Source organism: Plectropomus leopardus, chromosome 15, assembly GCF_026936395.1.
Source record: "Plectropomus leopardus strain MGB_pleo_1.0 chromosome 15, ASM2693639v1, whole genome shotgun sequence".
Taxonomy (NCBI): Eukaryota; Metazoa; Chordata; class Actinopteri; order Perciformes; family Serranidae; genus Plectropomus; species Plectropomus leopardus.
Window position 1 is genome coordinate 2,707,907 of NC_142190.1, and position 18,531 is coordinate 2,726,437.

At 35.6% G+C, this 18,531-nt stretch overlaps 1 protein-coding gene across 2 annotated transcripts in view; it reads left to right on the plus strand.

The window, feature by feature from the left end:
- The window catches only part of LOC121952592 (flotillin-2a), a 29,778-nt gene extending 13,687 nt beyond the window's left edge, over positions 1-16,091 (plus strand). For both annotated transcript variants that reach the window (XM_088088083.1, XM_088088082.1), the window contains exons 4-11: positions 5,932-6,055; positions 6,729-6,847; positions 7,503-7,616; positions 7,758-7,877; positions 7,953-8,167; positions 8,710-8,893; positions 10,251-10,400; positions 11,890-16,091. In XM_088088083.1, coding sequence (XP_087944209.1) covers positions 5,932-6,055; positions 6,729-6,847; positions 7,503-7,616; positions 7,758-7,877; positions 7,953-8,167; positions 8,710-8,893; positions 10,251-10,400; positions 11,890-11,940 — 1,077 coding nt within the window. In that variant the 3' untranslated portion in view covers positions 11,941-16,091. The remainder of the gene's footprint in view (positions 1-5,931; positions 6,056-6,728; positions 6,848-7,502; positions 7,617-7,757; positions 7,878-7,952; positions 8,168-8,709; positions 8,894-10,250; positions 10,401-11,889) is intronic.
- Positions 16,092-18,531: the final 2,440 nt, after the last annotated feature.

Here is an 18,531-nt window from a genome sequence, read left to right on the forward strand (position 1 = left end):
CTGTAAGAGTCATGGAATTTCACAAGCACATTTTCCAGGCTTGGATAAGTCATGGAACTATTAAAAATCATTGAAAGTTTTGGTAAAATCCTGGAAATGTGTTGTGTGTAACAAATTAAATAGCATTAGCTGGCGACATAACTTAGTTCAATCACACGTCGATGTGTGCCAGTGTTTTGGTTATAGTATTTTTTTGTTTATTTGTTCATCATGTAAGTTTCTTCATTTTTTCACAGCGCTCTGTCTCTCCCTACGTGTATGGCGACTAGGCATGTCAAATACATTTTTAATAATAATAGATAATAAAAGTTCTTTTAGCTGTTTTTTTCTTTTTTAACATTTTTTTAGATTTTTACTTTAAAAAAACTTTCCAAAAAAATGTTATTATTGGTTTATAATATTATTTTGTTGTTGTTTTTTTTCCCTCCATTTTTTATATCATTTTTCTTTATAAAAAGAAAAAAAAAGTGGGGCGATTGAGGGCAATTTATTCATTTTTACTTGTTGAAATTCTTGTTTTTTTATCGCACTGGGGAAGTGGGGCAAGAAAAAACGTATTTTCCTTGAAAAGTAACGGAATAGTTTTGAAATTTTGTCCATGACAACGTGTGGGAACCCTGTATCACATAGATGTTCACACAGGTGTTGGGTCAAACTGTTGTCTGCATGATTTACCCTCATATCTGGGCCGAATACACCAAGGATCTGACTGCTTCATACTGACAACAGCACAGAGTCGAAAACGCTGCATCCTAGTTCATTTCAATAAGACCTCAGATTGGCACAACTCAGCTGGAAAAGCCTTTAAACTGGATTTCCTAATTAATATTATGCAGTCTCTCTGGTACCTGTACTGTAGCATCACACCTGTCCATTGTTGCCCCTTGAATTTTCTTGGCAGTGTTACCTTCAGTCTGAACCTGGTCCTGGTGTGTCAGGAATAGGGTCCATGTTGCATTTGATGTGCATTTTAATGTCAGTGTCAGTGTTTTTTTTCTTTATTGTATCTGCTATTTAATGTTTGATCCTGTTTAGTGCCAAAATGAACTTTTTGTTTTTTAGGTTGACAACTTTGAGATGTTAAAGCGAAAATCCACCTTAAAACTAGCAGGGCACTTGAAGAGTGGGGCCGTAATTTAGTCCAGTGTTTATGATCTGAAATCTGCAAGATCAATCGCTCTATATGTCTGGTTATGTTTCAAAAACTACTAGAATTATGTTGTTCCCATCGGACGCCTCCTCATGTCAGTTGTGAGCGTATTATATACTTAATTAAATTATAAATATTTCACATATACACTTGTAAAAACATCACGCACATACTTTATGTACAAATACCAAATGCTAAGACTGAACTGGAGTCATGAGTGCGACAACTGTATGTTAAGAAATTTTTTTACATGAGTCAAATTTAAATCAGTCAGTACCAAAGTTGCTGAAGTACAGAACCTGCACTCTAAGTATCAAGGACTGTCGTCCCGAGACTCCCTAAAAACGTGATATTTTGCCTGGATGGGCGTGGCTGTGCAGCACGGAGCAGTGCACCCTTCGGCGAGCCGTGTGCCGTCTCCGCCCATGCTCTAACAAAATCACTAATTCCTTTTAAATCGCTCCTTAAAAATCAGCTTTTATTACAAGGCCTTTCTATAATAGATCTGTTTTTTAAAACTGATGCTTTTGCCGCTTTTGTCTCCGGTGTTGAGAGACTATTTACGTTGTTCTGTTCGTTCTAGCTTGTGTGCACCTGTGTCAAAATGCAGAACAAAAATCCTGAATTATTTTGGTTTGATAAAGTTGAGAAGTCTGACTAAGCTGCAAAGGATGCACTAGTTTTATTTAAGTTTAAGTACGAGGGCATACAGGACATACTATTCATGTTTTTCTATCATGTATATATTTGGTACATATACTGAGCAGATTTGAACTGAAGGCCTGTAGCTGAGTTAGGTGTGAGGTGTAATCTATAAGGCAAAGATTAGGTTAATAAACAACTTTTTAAGGTAACGGGTTTGTTAGTTTATCCGAAAAGTGATAAGATTAACAAATGTGAGCCGATGAAAAGAGTTTCAGGCACATGACACTCTGCGTGGCGTAAAGGCGTGTGACACCGCCGCTGGGTGAATATGAAGATTCAATTATAAATCCAGTTTCAGTCTTTAAGCAACAACTTTAGTGATAAACAGTATTATTTAAGGTGGATTTTCTCTTAAGGAACTTAATAACTTTCTGCATTTCCGTCTACATTGATATTCTGCTCACATTCATTGCCCTTTTTTCCGTCTGCATGCCCGAGTGTCTTTGTGTGTTTGAAAGCTGACGCCTCATTAAGAGCATCAGTTCTGCATTTTGTGACCGCAGTCATGCCAGTGCTCCTCTCCTCTGTGTTCTCCTACATGCATGCTGACAATGAGCCCACTGTTTGGAGCCCAACAGCCCCTCACGCTCACACAGCTCACTTCACAGAGAGGCTCATCATGCCACCGTTTGATTGGTCCAACCTAAACCCAAGCCATTGTGGAGCCATGTGTGTCCATGGCAACAGGAGCAGTGTGTCCCTGTTAAATTAAGGTGACACATGTTTGTACTGAGACGGAGGCACCAGGAGAGTGAATGTTCAGGAAACCGGAGCAGAATGTTAATCTGCAGAGTTTTAGGTGGATTTGAAGTCACTTTTTGACACATGACTTTCTGCAGAAGTATTTGTGTCTACTTTGACAGCCTGCAGGTCAGTTTGCTGTAAAAGTACATGAGTTTAAGAACCTGACAAATCATCTTTTTAACCCTTTTACAGGCACTGTAACGTTTTTTTGTGATCAGATTGTTGTACCAAAAACCCAGCAAAAACTATTCTTGGCAGTTAGTCCTTATTCCCCTTATTGCACATGTAATGATTATATTACAGATAAGATACCTCATTACAAAGTGTGCAAACGATACGAAAATAATAAGAGAATAATATCCAGTCTGGCCTCCCCCCTCGTTTGGAAGTGTAGTAAACATTGTATGAATGGATTAAATATGATTCAAAAGAATACACTAATATGAAGTACAACTTTAACCCTTTAAAATCTGGGCTAATTGGCTCGATTTCATTAAAAAATAAGGCCAACGGCAGTGAGCAACTTAAGTGGGAATGACCCAGAAATAAGCAAGAAACTAGTTAAAAGTACAAGAAAATCACGTAAAAAATACCAAAACAAACAAAAAAACTGGGAAAGTTCAAACACAAAAATCCCTGAAAAAAGTGCTTAAAATAATTATCACAATTCTGTAAAATGATTGAAATATTTAATTGTGATATTTATATTCTTAACATAGTTCTCATGACGTTTTGCCTTAACTTATAAACACAAACGTTTTCTTTGTACAAATGTGAAAGTACGATGTATCCTGATTTTTTGGGAGAAAAAGTGAGCAAACGATCGGTTGAGTTGCCCAGTTACGGTAACCGGAAGCTGCTCAGCATAAACACTGCATTCGATCATAATGTACCATTAAACGCCAAATTTCTTTTGAGACTGAATTTTATGTGTTTTTTATCTTGCAGTTGGCATATACTGTATAATACGCAATTTATAGTCTTTACTTTAAGATGTGGCTTGATTTTATTTAGCACAGTAATTTAACACCAAACGATTTTGTGACTAGATGTGTTATAGTTTTATTTATTTATTTTTTAAAAGATATTTCATTAAGTTACTTTTATTTTTAATTTTTTATTATATTACATTAACTGTTGCAATTTAAAAAAAAACATAACAAGGCAATGTTTTTCTTTTATAAATTGATACATTTTTATAACATTTTATGTAATATAATTTTTATATACATTTTACTTTAGCAATGTGTAATGTGTTTATATGAGAAAAAAATGAAACTTTGGTTACACAAATCAAAAACATTTATTGTTGCCTAATGCAATGTTTGTTCATGCTAGAATTCCCCAAACAGGGCAGGTCAGCCGCCCGGGCGAGCTGCGTGTTCGCTGCCTGAATGGCTTACCTGGAAAAAAACAACAACAAAAAAAAACTGAAAGTTGCTAAATGTGGAGACAGGACACGATGTTACCAAAAAATATTTCTGCACATATATCGTGCCTGTTAAAGGGTTAAAGGCTTTCTGAACAACAATGCAAATTGAGGAAATACTTTCAGGAATAGTTGAGACTCTGTTCTTTTTCTGCCACATTTCCTGTGCTTGTGCTTCCAGTCCTGCATCTTGAAGGAGCTGCGGAGGAGGCAGGAGGAAGGGTGGGGTCACGAGGGGAATGAGGGGGTTGGAGTAGGAGGTCAGGAGCTAAGTGCAAAGCGATTACACGTTTTATTGCGTGGGCCGGGGCACGGCTCCCCCTGCTGTCTGTTGGACCTGGCCTGTGTGTGGTTGTGTGGCCGGCCTGCAGCCTGCTCTGTTTTTGAAGGCGTGTGTTTCCTTGGAATGACGTCCACCTTCCCGTGACTTTGTGTTGCCGTCAGTGTCGGTATGAGTGCATGTTGCAGAAAACCATGTGCAGACCTCTCGCCTAAGGACCCAGCTCACACTCTTTTCTTACAGCTCCGGTGGAGTGCAACGTCACCTGAAAACTTTGTGTCTTACCATTTCTTTATGATTTCCTGACTGTATGAGTGACCTCTCTGACTGTCACTGACTGTCCCTGTGTGTATCGTGTACACCTCAGGTCATTGCCATTGATTTACCCCTTGTTTCATTTTACTGTGAATGATCCCACTGATGTTTTTTTCTATTTTAATTCTCTTGGCTGTAAATAATTGTGCTCATTGTTTTATTTTACCTGTAACAGGAACACACACTAGATCGATGAATTGTGATTGGCACTGCATTACTGTGAATCTAAAGATATTGTGATTGTCATTGTTAACATTTTGGGAGGTTTTTAAGAAAAGTTGGTCTCAGGCTCCACACTTAAACCATCCATAAGGAAGCCACAAAAATTGCGGTTAGAGCGCCAAAAAGAAAGAAAAAACCTGCAAATATAACGAGCCAAACGCCAAGCAGACAAAGCCAAGGGTTCATTTTCTCTTTCGCCTCTGCTGGCATTACTGTCGACAAACAGTAGCTGAAAATTCCTGCACAGTGTACCTTTAACAGGGAATATGTCCTTGTGCATCATGAAGTTAAGAGTTTTCATGCTTTGCTTGTTATTAAAAGCCCAGAATCAGAAAAACTTTATTGATCCTGAGGAGAAAAAGGAACGTTTTTGCATCTTCTGCTATTGATCACAGATGTAAAGCGTTGACATGAAGTATTAGACTCGAGGATGCAGCTGCTGCAATATTAAAGTCCAGGCACATCGACAGTGTGACTACAGTCACTGTGTAGTGTTGATTTATATGTGAGATAAGGACAGTTTTTTTGTTCTTGCAAAGCTGGTATGTTATATTTGTAATTTTGTGCACACTGTTTTGATTTTGGAGAAACTCAAAAATTTGAACAGGAACTGTTATTTAATTATAAATTATCTGGCCAGGTAGAATTAGCTCCATGTCAGTCCTGGATATTATTTTCATAAACCTTTTGTTCTCGTTTATTCAGGCAAGTTGACTATTGTAATGATCAGCTCTGAGTGTATGCAGCCTTCAGTCTGCAGCACCTGCAGCTGATTTAGTGTGATTAAAGTCCTTTTTCTTCTGTATAAATACGAATTTAAGCAGTTTATCACTACACAGATAAATCTATAGCAAAGCTGCATGACTAAAATTATCTTAAGACTTTGAAATGTTTTTCTTTAATTCTAATTGTGTGTTGGCTTCCCATTTTAAATGTCGTGCTTTTTTTGTTTTCTACATATTACTGATGGTGTAAATGTGATAAGAACAATGTGATTTCATGCCTGCCACACCCTGTATTTGTATTTGCGTGCCTGTGTTTGTGGATGTGTGTTCGGCTGACGATCTTTGTCCACGCTGGCACCAGGTGAAGGTGATGACAGAAAATGAGCTGCTCGGTTACGCCTGCGAGCAGTTCCTGGGGAAGTCAGTCATGGAGATCAAGAGTGTCATCCTGCAGACCCTCGAGGGTCACCTGCGCGCCATCCTCGGTGAGTAGCCTCTACATATTAACAATGCTAACACTGAAAACATACCATGTAAACCTGCGAAGGCATGTTGTTGGTTTTTTTTTTAACTGTTTTCTTCTTCAATCATTTAAAAAAAATTGTGTGGGGTTTTTTTTCTTTAAAATTTCTTTTTATAGAAAACCTTTTTTAAAAAATGTTTTTTCCTTAATTATTTTTAAAGAAAACTACGGGTTTGGGAGGCATGTTTTCTTGAGAAAATTCAGCGATTTATTTTCTTTTTTAAAAATATTATATTATTTTTATTTTTGGAAGAAAACATGTTATTTAGGAACGAAAAAAAATAACTGTTTTTAGAATTTCTCATGGTTGTTGAACACATCATTGGAGACTCTGACATTATTTAAAATTTTACATTGCTGAAAAACGAAAGGAAAAAAAATTATTTAGAGGCTTTGAAAATTCATGGAAATGTTTTGAAATTGTGTTGATGAAAATGTGTGGGAAGCCTGATATCAGTTTCATAAAATCCATTTTATCATATTAGAAATGACATATTTCATTATACAAGATTTACTCCTCGGGTATTAAAATTTGGTCCCTAATGACGAGGTATTTCTCGGTACTTGCAATTCTGTCTGTTTTGTGAAAGTATTGAAATTTGGGAAGGCACTAACAACAGTTTCCATCCTTACAGGCACCCTTACTGTTGAGCAGATTTACCAAGACAGAGACAAGTTTGCCACTCTGGTGCGAGAGGTGGCCGCACCTGACGTCGGCCGCATGGGCATCGAGATCCTCAGCTTCACCATCAAGGTGCGACACATCTTCATCCTGCATTCGTCTCTTAAACATCTAATGTGATTTAAGATTCTCACCGTACGCGGGGTCCCCACGGATCCTTAAAAAGTCTTAAAAGGCACTGAATTCATCCATGTAAAAATGAAGCCTTAATTTGTATTAAATTTACTGAAATTAATCTTTCAAAAGACTTAAAAAATACTCAGACATGGGAAGTAGTAGATTTTTTATGATTTTTTTTTTTCTGATGTTGCATCATAAAATCTCAAAATAATTGGTAACATCTAATTTTTTGTTTAATACTGTAATAAATTCCTCTTTTTAAACTTGTCACGATGGGAGTCAAAGCAGTTGAATCTCACACAAAAAACACAAAATTGCCAAGAAAATCAGACCCAAGTGCCAGATATTTCCCTCTTTGGTTGTTAAACCTAAAAGACATTTATATTATAATATGATGTAATCATTGTCTTCCATGTGTTTCACTCAAAAAAGGTTTTTTTTCAACTTTTGATGGCAATAATCAAACTTTTTCACTGGAGAAAATAAGTCTTAAAATTTATCAATTCAATTGGCATTAAAAAGTCTTAAAAAGTCTTAAAAAGTCTTAGATCTAGCCGGTTTAAGCTGCAGGAGCCCTGACACTGTGTATTTACTCGCCGTCCTGCAGGATGTGTACGATAAAGTGGAGTACCTGAGCTCACTGGGCAAAACTCAGACAGCCGCGGTTCAGAGGGATGCAGACATCGGCGTGGCCGAGGCTGAGAGAGACGCTGGCATCAGGGTAAGAGGACATAAAAACAAGAGCGATTAAAAACATCCGCTCTCTGGTTATTGAGAGCTCTCAGCTAATAGCTCCGACATTAGAAAAACCAGCAAACGGCTCCTCATCCGTCTCCGTGTCATCATCTTCTGTCTTTTCCAGGAAGCTGAGTGTAAGAAAGAAATGATGGACGTCAAGTTCTTAGCCGACACAAAAATGGCCGACTCCAAACGAGAGCTGGAAATGCAGAAAGCCGCCTTTAACCAAGAAGTGAACACGAAGGTATGAAAGAGCTCAAACTGAATTTATTGTCACAAACACAAGAGGGAGGTGTTAATAAAACCGCTGCCTCTGCAGAAAGCCGAGGCTCAGCTGGCGTACGAGCTGCAGGCGGCCAAAGAGCAGCAGAAGATCCGTCTGGAGGAGATAGAGATCGAGGTGGTGCAGAGGAAGAAGCAGATCACTATCGAGGAGAAGGAGATCGACCGCACTGACAAGGAGCTCGTCGCCACCGTGAAGAGACCCGCCGAGGCCGAAGCCTACAAGATGCAGCAGCTGGCGGAGGGACGCAAGTGAGTCAAACAGTCTCAGAGTCTCTGCACGTCAGTGACGGCGAGTCATTTTACGTTTCACATGTTTTCACGACACAAGTGTCACTATCCTTATTTTAAGTTGTTGACGTTTATTCAACATCAATTCCTGAAAAGGCAACAAACAATACTGGATATAATGTTCCAAACCTGGTGTCGTATTTCAAGGTGTTTACTGATCGAGAGACTCTTCCTTCTGCTAGTTTATCACTTTCTGAAGCCTCATTCCCACTTCACAAAAACCCGCCAACATCTTGGCTTTTTAATGCGATGAGAGTGCAAACGATCATCATTCACACTCGGGTCAGAAGACTCTGCAGCTGACTCGGGTTTTTATGGCTCACGGTAATTTCAGCTCCTTAACCAGTGAGATGCAACATCGCTCATTACTGTCCGTCTCCTCATAAGCACCTAAAATATGGATCCAAATTACTGAAACTCTATTTTCACCATCTGCTTTTTTTCCACCTGTAAGTTAATCTCGTACGTTCATAAACAGTCCTTATACGTCCTTCACCCCCCAGGATAAAGACGGTGCTGACGGCGCAGGCGGAGGCCGACAAGATCCGCTTTATCGGTGAAGCGGAGGCCTCTTCTATCGAAGCGGTGGGAAAGGCAGAGGCTGAGAAGATGAGGCTGAAGGCCGAAGCCTACCAGCAGTACGGCGAGGCCGCCAAGACGGCTTTGGTCCTGGAGGCTCTGCCCATGGTCTGTCACATTCAGTTATACGCCGACATTTGGGAAGTTTGGGTTTTTGGTTTAATTATCCAAATGTCTTCATTGGAGGGTCGGCACCAAAGTCATCTGACACATGAATGCCTCAAATTTAACACACATATTTTTATTTTCAAATAGCACAAACTAGTCCTCACCTTCTGAGAAGTCTGTAAGAAATCGGCTGCATAAAAACCTGTCGAGGAGAAACAGTCCGCCGTTGTTTGCGCCTCCAAAGAATATATTTCCTCGTGTTTCCTGAACACGCCTGACAGGTTTACGTGCGACTCAAACTCACATTCAGGCTCATGTTATTCTCCTAAAACTTCTCAGCTTGGTGTTTGTTGAAGCATTTAACTTGTCCAAACACATCAAAGACAGATGACTTTGGCACCGACATTTTTGTCACTTACTGATGAGGAGAACAAATATTAACCCCCAAAACAGTTTTTTTTTTTTTCTTTCTGTCCGAGGAAGCAGAATTAAATACGTTCACGTCAGTTCATGTCACATGTAGATGTTTTGATATATGGAGGACTAAAGCTGCCAAAATAAAATGAATAAATAAATAAATGACTCATTAAATAAATTACTATGCTAGTAAATGTACTAAAAATAATTTTAAAAAATGAATGTAGGCATTAATTAATTGATAAAATGTGACACTAATGAAAATTTCTTTTTAATTTGCCTCTTGTTCACCTTTGTTTAGATTCCCCTATTTTTCTTTTTTTTATTTATTCATTTGTTTTTATATGTTTTTAATTGTGTTTTTATGTATTTATTTAGATATTTCTGCATTTATACATACATTGATGTCATGTTTTTATTTGATTCTTAAATTATTTACCTTTGTATTAATTCCCCTATTTATTTGCTTTCCTATTTGATTTGACCTTTTACGTGTGTTCTTTTTTGAATTATTATTAATTATTTTTTCAGTATTTTTTTCTTTATCAATGTCAGAGTGCATTGATAATATATATGGCTAACACATAGCGAAGTGTAAACAAATAAATACATTGAAATTCCCGAAAAATAAATGCAAACATAAATAAAGAATAAAAAAAATTATTACAGAAATAAATAGATAAAAGGGAAAATGAGAAAGTAAAATTAATACAAAGGTTAATAAACAAATGAGCATAAAAAGTATCTAATAATATATATAAATGTATGTCAAATTTTATCATATTTTAAATGCCTGCATTTATGCTTTCCTACTCTAATACTGGAAGATACATTTAATGGCATTTATGAATTTATTTTTAATTTAGATTTTGGCAGCTTGTGTCCTCCATAATGAGTGTTTCGTCGGTGAAATTACAGATGTTTACTCGTGTTTTATCAGATTGCCAGTAAGGTGGCTGCGCCTCTGTCCAAGACCAACGAGATCGTCATCCTGAGTGGAGACGGCAGCCGCGTGACGGGAGAGGTGACCCGTCTGTTAGCTGAGCTCCCCGTGTCCGTCAACGCCCTCACCGGGGTGGATCTGACTAAGGTGAGAGACGTCTGCGTTGTCTTCTGTGTCAGCTGTGAAAACAAAGCAGCCTCATGGTCGATTTGTTGATCCGTATATGTGGAATTAAACACTATTAATTAATAATTCTGACAAAAAACTGAAAATGTTATTGTGTAAAAGGCGTTTGTTGGTGAAGACGGTTACCATAACAACTTTATAAAAGGATGTCAGTGCTGCTTGTTTAGCACCGAGTGCTGCAAAAAATAACAAATGCAACTTCATCAGTCCAACAAATTTCATCCAAATTCTGTCAGTATTTGGAAGTTGTTATTTTGTTGTTGTTTGATGCAACAGTGAGGCTATGATCTGTAGCTGTATCAATCACTCTTTTTTAAATATCTCTTTTTCATACAAACAAAACTGTAACACAAACAGTTTCATTCATGAAAAACAGAAGTGATGTGACGTGTGATTTGATTTAGATTTTCTCCAAAAATGCTTTCACCTCCTTGTTAGACACAAGATTGACCATCAGGGGGTGCTAAAGTTACTAAAGTTACTCATTAATAATCCATATGTTCCTTTGTAAACTTTAAGATTATTTCATTTATTAAACGCTTTGCAGGTTTTGCACCAAAAGTCTTAACAAAGAGACAAATATGTAAACACTGCTCTCTCTCTCTCTCTCTCTCTCTCTACATATATATATATATTTATAAAGTACAGAGTTATAGAGAATATATTTTTTACCTTTTTGTCTTTGATTGTCCTTGTTGTTGTTTTTTATTATGTATGAAAAGTGCTCCATAAATAAAGTTTATTAAGTTCATTTTATAGATAGATAGATAGATAGATAGATAGATAGATAGATAGATAGATAGATAAATAAAGATAATGATAGATAAAGATAATGATAGATAAAGATGATGGATAGATAATAATAATGATAGATAATGATGATGATGATGATGATAATGATAGATAGATTAATTCATAGATAGATAGATAATGATGATGATAGATAGATAATGATGATGATAAAGATAATGGTAATGACAATTATAATGATAGATAGATAATGATAATGATAATGATAGATAGATCATGATAATGATAGATAGATAAAGATAATGATAATAATGATAATGATGATGATGACGATAAAGATAATGATAATGATAGACAGATAATGATGATGATAATGATAATGATAGATATATAATAATAATGATAATGATAGATAATGATGATGATAATGATAATGATAGCTAGATGATGATAATGATAATGATAGATAGATATGATGATAATAATGATAATGATGATGATAATGATAGTTAAATAATGATAATGATAGATAGATAATGATGATGATGATGATGATAATGATGATGATAATGATAGCTAGATAATGATAAAGATGTAAAAACAAACCGCTGTGACGGGGAGTGACTTTGTGATCACATGACGCCACTGTGAGCTGGAATCTGTGACTGTGCGCTGACGCTCGTGACCTCTGACCCCACAGATCCCGGCGCTGCAGAAGATGATGAGCCCACAGTGCCAAACAGCCATCTGATGAATCCGGCCGGAGCCTCGTCACTCTGAACCTTTCACATGTATCTGCCTCAAGCATGAAAAGAGTTTTTCAGCCTCTGACCCCCGTATGCAACTGCCTTCGACCAGAAACACTTGACACCAACCAAGAGGTTTTTTATATTTTTAAGAGGTTTTTAATTTTCTAAAGGAAACAAAAAAAACAGCTGGGGCCTTAACTTCTAAAAGGACCAGGTTATATGTATCTTCTGTTGTTTTTAGTTTTAGACACGTTGTTGCGCTCGTTAGCCAGGATAATATGCTGCCATCCCGTCCAACTGGGTGGTTTTACAGATTATTTTAAACGGAAAACTCCTCCGGTCTTCAGCAGCTAGCCGGCGCAGGAAAGTCCAAAACATTAAGGCCAAATCTGCAGATTAAGCTCCAGCCGTCAGTTAGTGAGGTACCTCGCAGTAGACTGAGCCCGCTGTGCTTTTATTTCCTCCTTGTTTTTATTGTTTTATAAGTTAGTTACCTCTAACTCAGAGAGAAGTCGATGGATTACCAAACCGCTGTTACACGAACCAGATCGTCACCCACTGTGATTGTAAAATTTCTATCTGAATCACCTGTACGATACTTCTTACCTCCGTCATGTTGCCTGTCTCCTCGTTCTCATGTGCAGTGCCTGTTCACCACTCAAGTGCCCAAACCTTTAGGACAGTCGCTGGTTTGGCTTTAGTTGGATTTACGTCACTTTCACTTATCTATGTAGAGAGATATATACGGAAATATACCGCTGTTTGTCACACAGTGCGTCACTGTGTTATAGCTGGATGGCGTTTTAATATCGTAACATCTGCTTCTACTAACAACAGTGTTTACTCCTCACGTTCGCCGCATGTTTGGACTCACAGGTCGGTTTAAGCCATACGTAGAAAGATTAGCCTTAAAGAAGAGAGCCTGGATGTTCACTGAACTTTTATTTGTGACTCAACGCGTTCAGGGGCGGAGCTTTAATTCCGTTTTTGTCGCTCGTCTTTTTATCTTCCCTCTGCTCACATAATGTCACGTCTTTCTCCGTTGCCTTTTTAAAATGTTTTTCAGACTGTCAGCACGCGTGGATCACCGAATGGACCCACCGGGCACAGACACAATCGGTCATCGAATCCGAAATAGATCCCACATTTTATTTGCCACTTTTGTTGTTGTTAAAGTTGTGGTGTGACTCTGACATCGACTCAAGTTTGAACAGTTTTTAAAATAATGTGTTTATGGTTATTAGTTATCGGTCTCAGTGTGAACGTCCCTTTACTGGAAAACAAAAAACATCACAAAGCCACAAAAAAACACTACAAAGAGCCATAAAACAACCACAAAGAGACATAAAACATCTACAAAGAGACATAAAACATCTACAAAGAGACATAACACAACCACAAAGAGACATAAAACATCTACAAAGAGACATAAAACATCTACAAAGAGACATAAAACAACCACAAAGAGACATAAAACATCTACAAAGAGACATAAAACATCTACAAAGAGACATAAAACATCTACAAAGAGACATAAAACATCTACAAAGAGACATAAAACAACCAAAAAGAGACATAAACAGGGTTCTCACTGTCATTTAAATTCCTGGAAAAGTTGTAAAATTATTATATATTATTATAATAATAATTTTAACACTTTGCACTCAAATGTCAGGAGCTTGACCCGCTTGATGCCCACAAATACTGTTTTTTAATGAAGAATAAGCGGTTTGGGGTGTTTAATTACTTGTTAAATTCAGTAAAAGAGGCAGCTCTGTTTCGTGTCTCCTCAGTCCGGCTGTCGTTTTTTATTTTATTTTGTAGATGTCTGTGCTCGGGGGCCCGTTGTCTCGTAATTCATCAAGACTTAATACATATTTTTGTAATTTTAAAAACACAAAAATACACACATCTGCGCTGCGGGTTGAAAGTTGCCATCTGACGGTCTGTGATGACAAAGCAGGAAGCAGTCGTTGCGGTCGGTCCGAGCCTCGTTAAGTTGGAAGACGAGCACGTGATGAGGTCGTAAACGAGGGTTTTGCGTTCAGGAAGTTCGGTGAATGTTAAGTCGAGCAGTTGGACCGATCACTTCTCTGCTGCAGCTCTTATTTTTATTATTTTGTTCTTGCTGCTCTCGTTGCTTCAGGTCGATCTAATTACAAAATGTAGTCTGTTACAATCATTAAACGGCTGAAAACCAGACGACAAAGTGTTAAATCATCACAGTGTGCAGCAAGTTTCAACCCCAATCAGCCTTTTCTTGCTTTCTGTTATAAATTCAAACTCGATATTTTCTTATCTGTGTCGTGTTTCCAGTTCATCTAAGCTGCCCTTTTTACGTTTTTGTTGTTTTCTCTGTCGTTAATCACGAATCATCGTTAACCACTTTACGAACCTGTGACCTTTGAAATGTGTTTATTTTGCCACGTTATTACAGTCGCACCGTCTGTTTCAGTTTCTGTGAATAAACTTGTCGCTTGTTTTGGTCGGAGCAGATTTCATCTTGTTTCTGTTTTTGACGTAAATGTCACGGTTTTTCCTCCGAATGTGTTTCTGCATATTTTACCTGTTGTTGAAAACGCTGCTTGTCTTGCCGCCGATATATATGCTGACCTTTTTTGACGTGTAATCTTCGTTACCATTATCTGAAATGGCCAGTATTTTTTAAGTAGCGTCTCACCCCACTGTCCAACTTTCAAACTGTCGCTTTTGTCGCCATCGGGCAAAAAACGAAACAAAAAATACTCGCACACAATTTGGTTTCCAAACACATTTAAGGGGAGAAATGGATCAGCTGAAGAGTCATGTGACAGTTTAAAAAGTTAAGCATTTTGTTATTTACATATCTATGCTTAATAAATAAGTGGTTATTTAATATGGAGGATGGAAGCTGCCAAAATCAGAAATTTAAAAAAAATTGATAAAATAATTGAATTAAATAAATGATAAATGTGAATAAATAAATAAATTTGCCATTAAATGTACCCAAAATATTTTAAATTGCTTGTTTATTTTATTTACCTTTTTATTCTATTAATTCCTCTGTTAATTTACTTTCCTATTTAATTTTCTCTTTTATTAATTTATTTTTCAATTTAAAAGTTATTAATTTTTTTCATTCTTTTTCTTTTTTTTGTTTTTAAGAATTAAAAAAAAACTGAGCCCTTATTAACACTTAAAATATGTACATAATATATATATATATATATGTTATATAAACAGCCTATTTTTATTTGCATAATATGAAAGAAATACATAAATATACAATTGAAGAAATATTTTAAAATAGAATAACATTTAAAATGAAAAATAAATTCAGATATGAATACAAATTAATAAATAAATAGAACATTTTAATAGAAAAGTAATTAATGGAGGAAATATTCCAATTAAATAAGCAAGTTAAAACTGCTATTCGATTGATTGATTTTGGCATCTTTCATCCTCCATATTGTCAGCCAGGGCCAAGGTTAAAGCATCCAAAAGGTGAACGTAGAATTATACTTTGTGTACTCCTACATTTTGTTTGTACTCAGTGCCTTTGCTAAATATTTGGCTCATTCATACTTTAATGTGCAGTTTGTTGACTATTAATCGTACAATTGGGAGTATTGATGTGATATTTTATCACGATATTATTGTAAGACTGACATGTAGAATATGTGAATGTTATACAATTTTAGCTGGAAGTTTTTCCTCTTTCTACTTTACGGTGTTATGTACTTTCTAACCTTGTGTACTTCAAAAGAACACATATATATCTTCATATTATGTAGCATTGAGTAGCATTTAACAGCTTTTTCCTACAAAATCTGGACCTCGTAAAGTATTAGCAGTCATTATTTTGGTTATTATTTGAAAATAAATAAAATTTCTTGTTTTTTTTCTTTGAAAATCAGAACTTTCTTTGTTCAAAGTTGCATTTATGAGAGACCAAACACGAAAGACCTACGCCTTAACTCTTCATCTTCCATCTGTCGTCTGTCATGGAAATAATCTATAATCTAAACTGATATCGTGGATTTATCTCGTGGCTTCTCGTGTTAACACTGGCCTTTTGGAGGAACTGAATCCAGCATGGCATTTCAAGCAGCATGTGTTCATGTTATTCCGTGTTGTGTGACGCTCTATAATAATAAATGTTATAACACTTCCTGTTGGGCTCGCCGTCTGTCTGTTAAGGAGATCCGGTCGCCGGAAATAACGAATCACAACGTACTTTATACTGCAAAATAAACCTGAAGGCAGAGATTAAAAACTTATGATCAGCAGGAGAAGATCTGTCCAGTAAAGTATTCAAAGAATTTACTGCAGTAAAAATATTAAGATCGCCCTGAGATAATACTCTAGTACTCGTAAAAGTCCTGCAACCAGAACCTAAGTAGACGCAGGTAATCAGCAAAATGTACTGAAAGCAAAAATATTAATTATGCAACAAAATGTTTACTGTCAGTATTTTACTGCTATATATTATACAATATTTACCTCTGAGTGTATAAAAGGTTTAAAGTTACATAAAATAATAATACTCAAGTAAAGTACAATTACCTTGAATTTGTCCTACAGTAATACAAGTGACAAAAAATGTTAAATTTTTTAAATTAAAAGTCATAGAATAGTATGTTGAAAAAAAGTCATAGTATGTCGGGAATAGTATTTGAAAAGTCGCAGTAAAGTATATCGAAAAAGTAAAAGAAGTCTAGTATGTCAAAAAAAGTTCATTAAAAAATCATAGTATACTATGTAAAAAAGTATTTAAAAAATAATGGTATACTATGTAAAAAAAACATGTAAAAATAGTACAGCATATCAAATAAAATATTAAAACAGTCATAATATACTATGTTGAAAAAAGTCATAAAAGGTCAGTTATGTCGGAAAAATGTTTGGGTTTTTTAAAAGAAAGAAGTAAAGAGACAAATTATTTGTACATGTACTTAAGTTGTTGTCATTTTGTCATCTTATTGTTGGTATTTATTCTTCTGTCACTGAAGTTAAAAAATAAACTGGCACATTCACAGAAACGCTGATTAACGGGAATCGTCCGTATAAATAATGAAAATGAAACTTGTCTCTTTGTTATCTGTGGTCCTATGTCCTCTGAACCTTAAATGTCCTGTCCCCCTGCAGCTGGTGTGGACACCTGATCTAGAGACGGATCATTTTGGACCTGAAGAGGGCAGTCATGTCCCAAAATCTAACAGAGGACACAAATACTGCAGCAGCACACCCTCAATACTACAGTTAATGATATAATACATAACACAGGATAACTGCAAAAACTAACTAATACTGAAGTCAATTAAACGGATAATTATCAATGATAAAACATTTATAACTATGTATCACTGTAGGTTATATTAATTGGATTAATTGGATATTAATATTGATGTAAAATTATTATTATCTTATCAGCATAAAATACTTCGAGGTTTATATTTGTAACAGCATACTGTGACTTTTTTATTATATTTTTAGTGACATAATGTACTGCGACTTTTTATCATATTTTTAGTGACATAATATACTATGACTTTTTAAAGATATTTTTGACAGCATAATATACTATGACTTTTTTATATAAAAAATTATAACAGCATACTATTTTTAACGACATACTATACTATGACTATTTCTTTTTTTAGCAACACAATATACTATACTATGACTTTTTAATGATATTTTTGACTGCATACTATACTATAATTATATATATAAATGGCATACTACCCTATGACTTTTTGATATTTCTAAATACATACTATACAATGACATTTTTATAATATTTTTGGACAACACACTATAGCATGACTTCTTTATGATGTTTTTAGAAACTATACTATGACTTTTTTCATGATATTCTTAAAAAACATACGATACAATAACCTTTTAATGACATTTTGGACAACATACTACACTATGAACTTTTTATTACATTTTTGACAACTTATCACGCTCTGACTTTTTTTGGATATTTTGGAGGACACTCTATACAATTACTTTTTAGTGATTTTTTTATGACATACTGTAGTTTGGATTTTTTCTGACATTTTGGAAGCACATATGATGACTTTATGATAATTTTGACGACATATAATGGTATGATTTTTTCTGTGTAATGATATTTTTAACGTTCATACTATACTATGACTTTTCCATATTTTTACCGACATTCTAAACAATTACATTTTTATGATATTTTGGATTAAATACTGTACGATTACTTTTTTGACGACAAACTATAGTATAGTATTTTTTTTAAAATTTTGGACAACATACTATACTATGACTTTTTCTGCGTAATGATGTTTTTAACGTTTATACTATACTATAACTTTTGAAGGACATTTTTATGATATTTTTAATTATAAGATTCTTTTGTGATTTGTTTATCAGTCTGCTTGTATAAAAGCTTATTTTGACTGTGTATTTTTCCTCTGATCAGGGTGTTGAAGCTAAAAACAGAGGCCTGCTGAGTGGGGTCGCTGCACGATGTTATGACATTAATATTGCATTTAAGAAAATTAAAACATTTCTCCCCTTTAACAAACTGCCAGCACTGAAATAAAAAGTTTTCTCTGATATTTTCATAA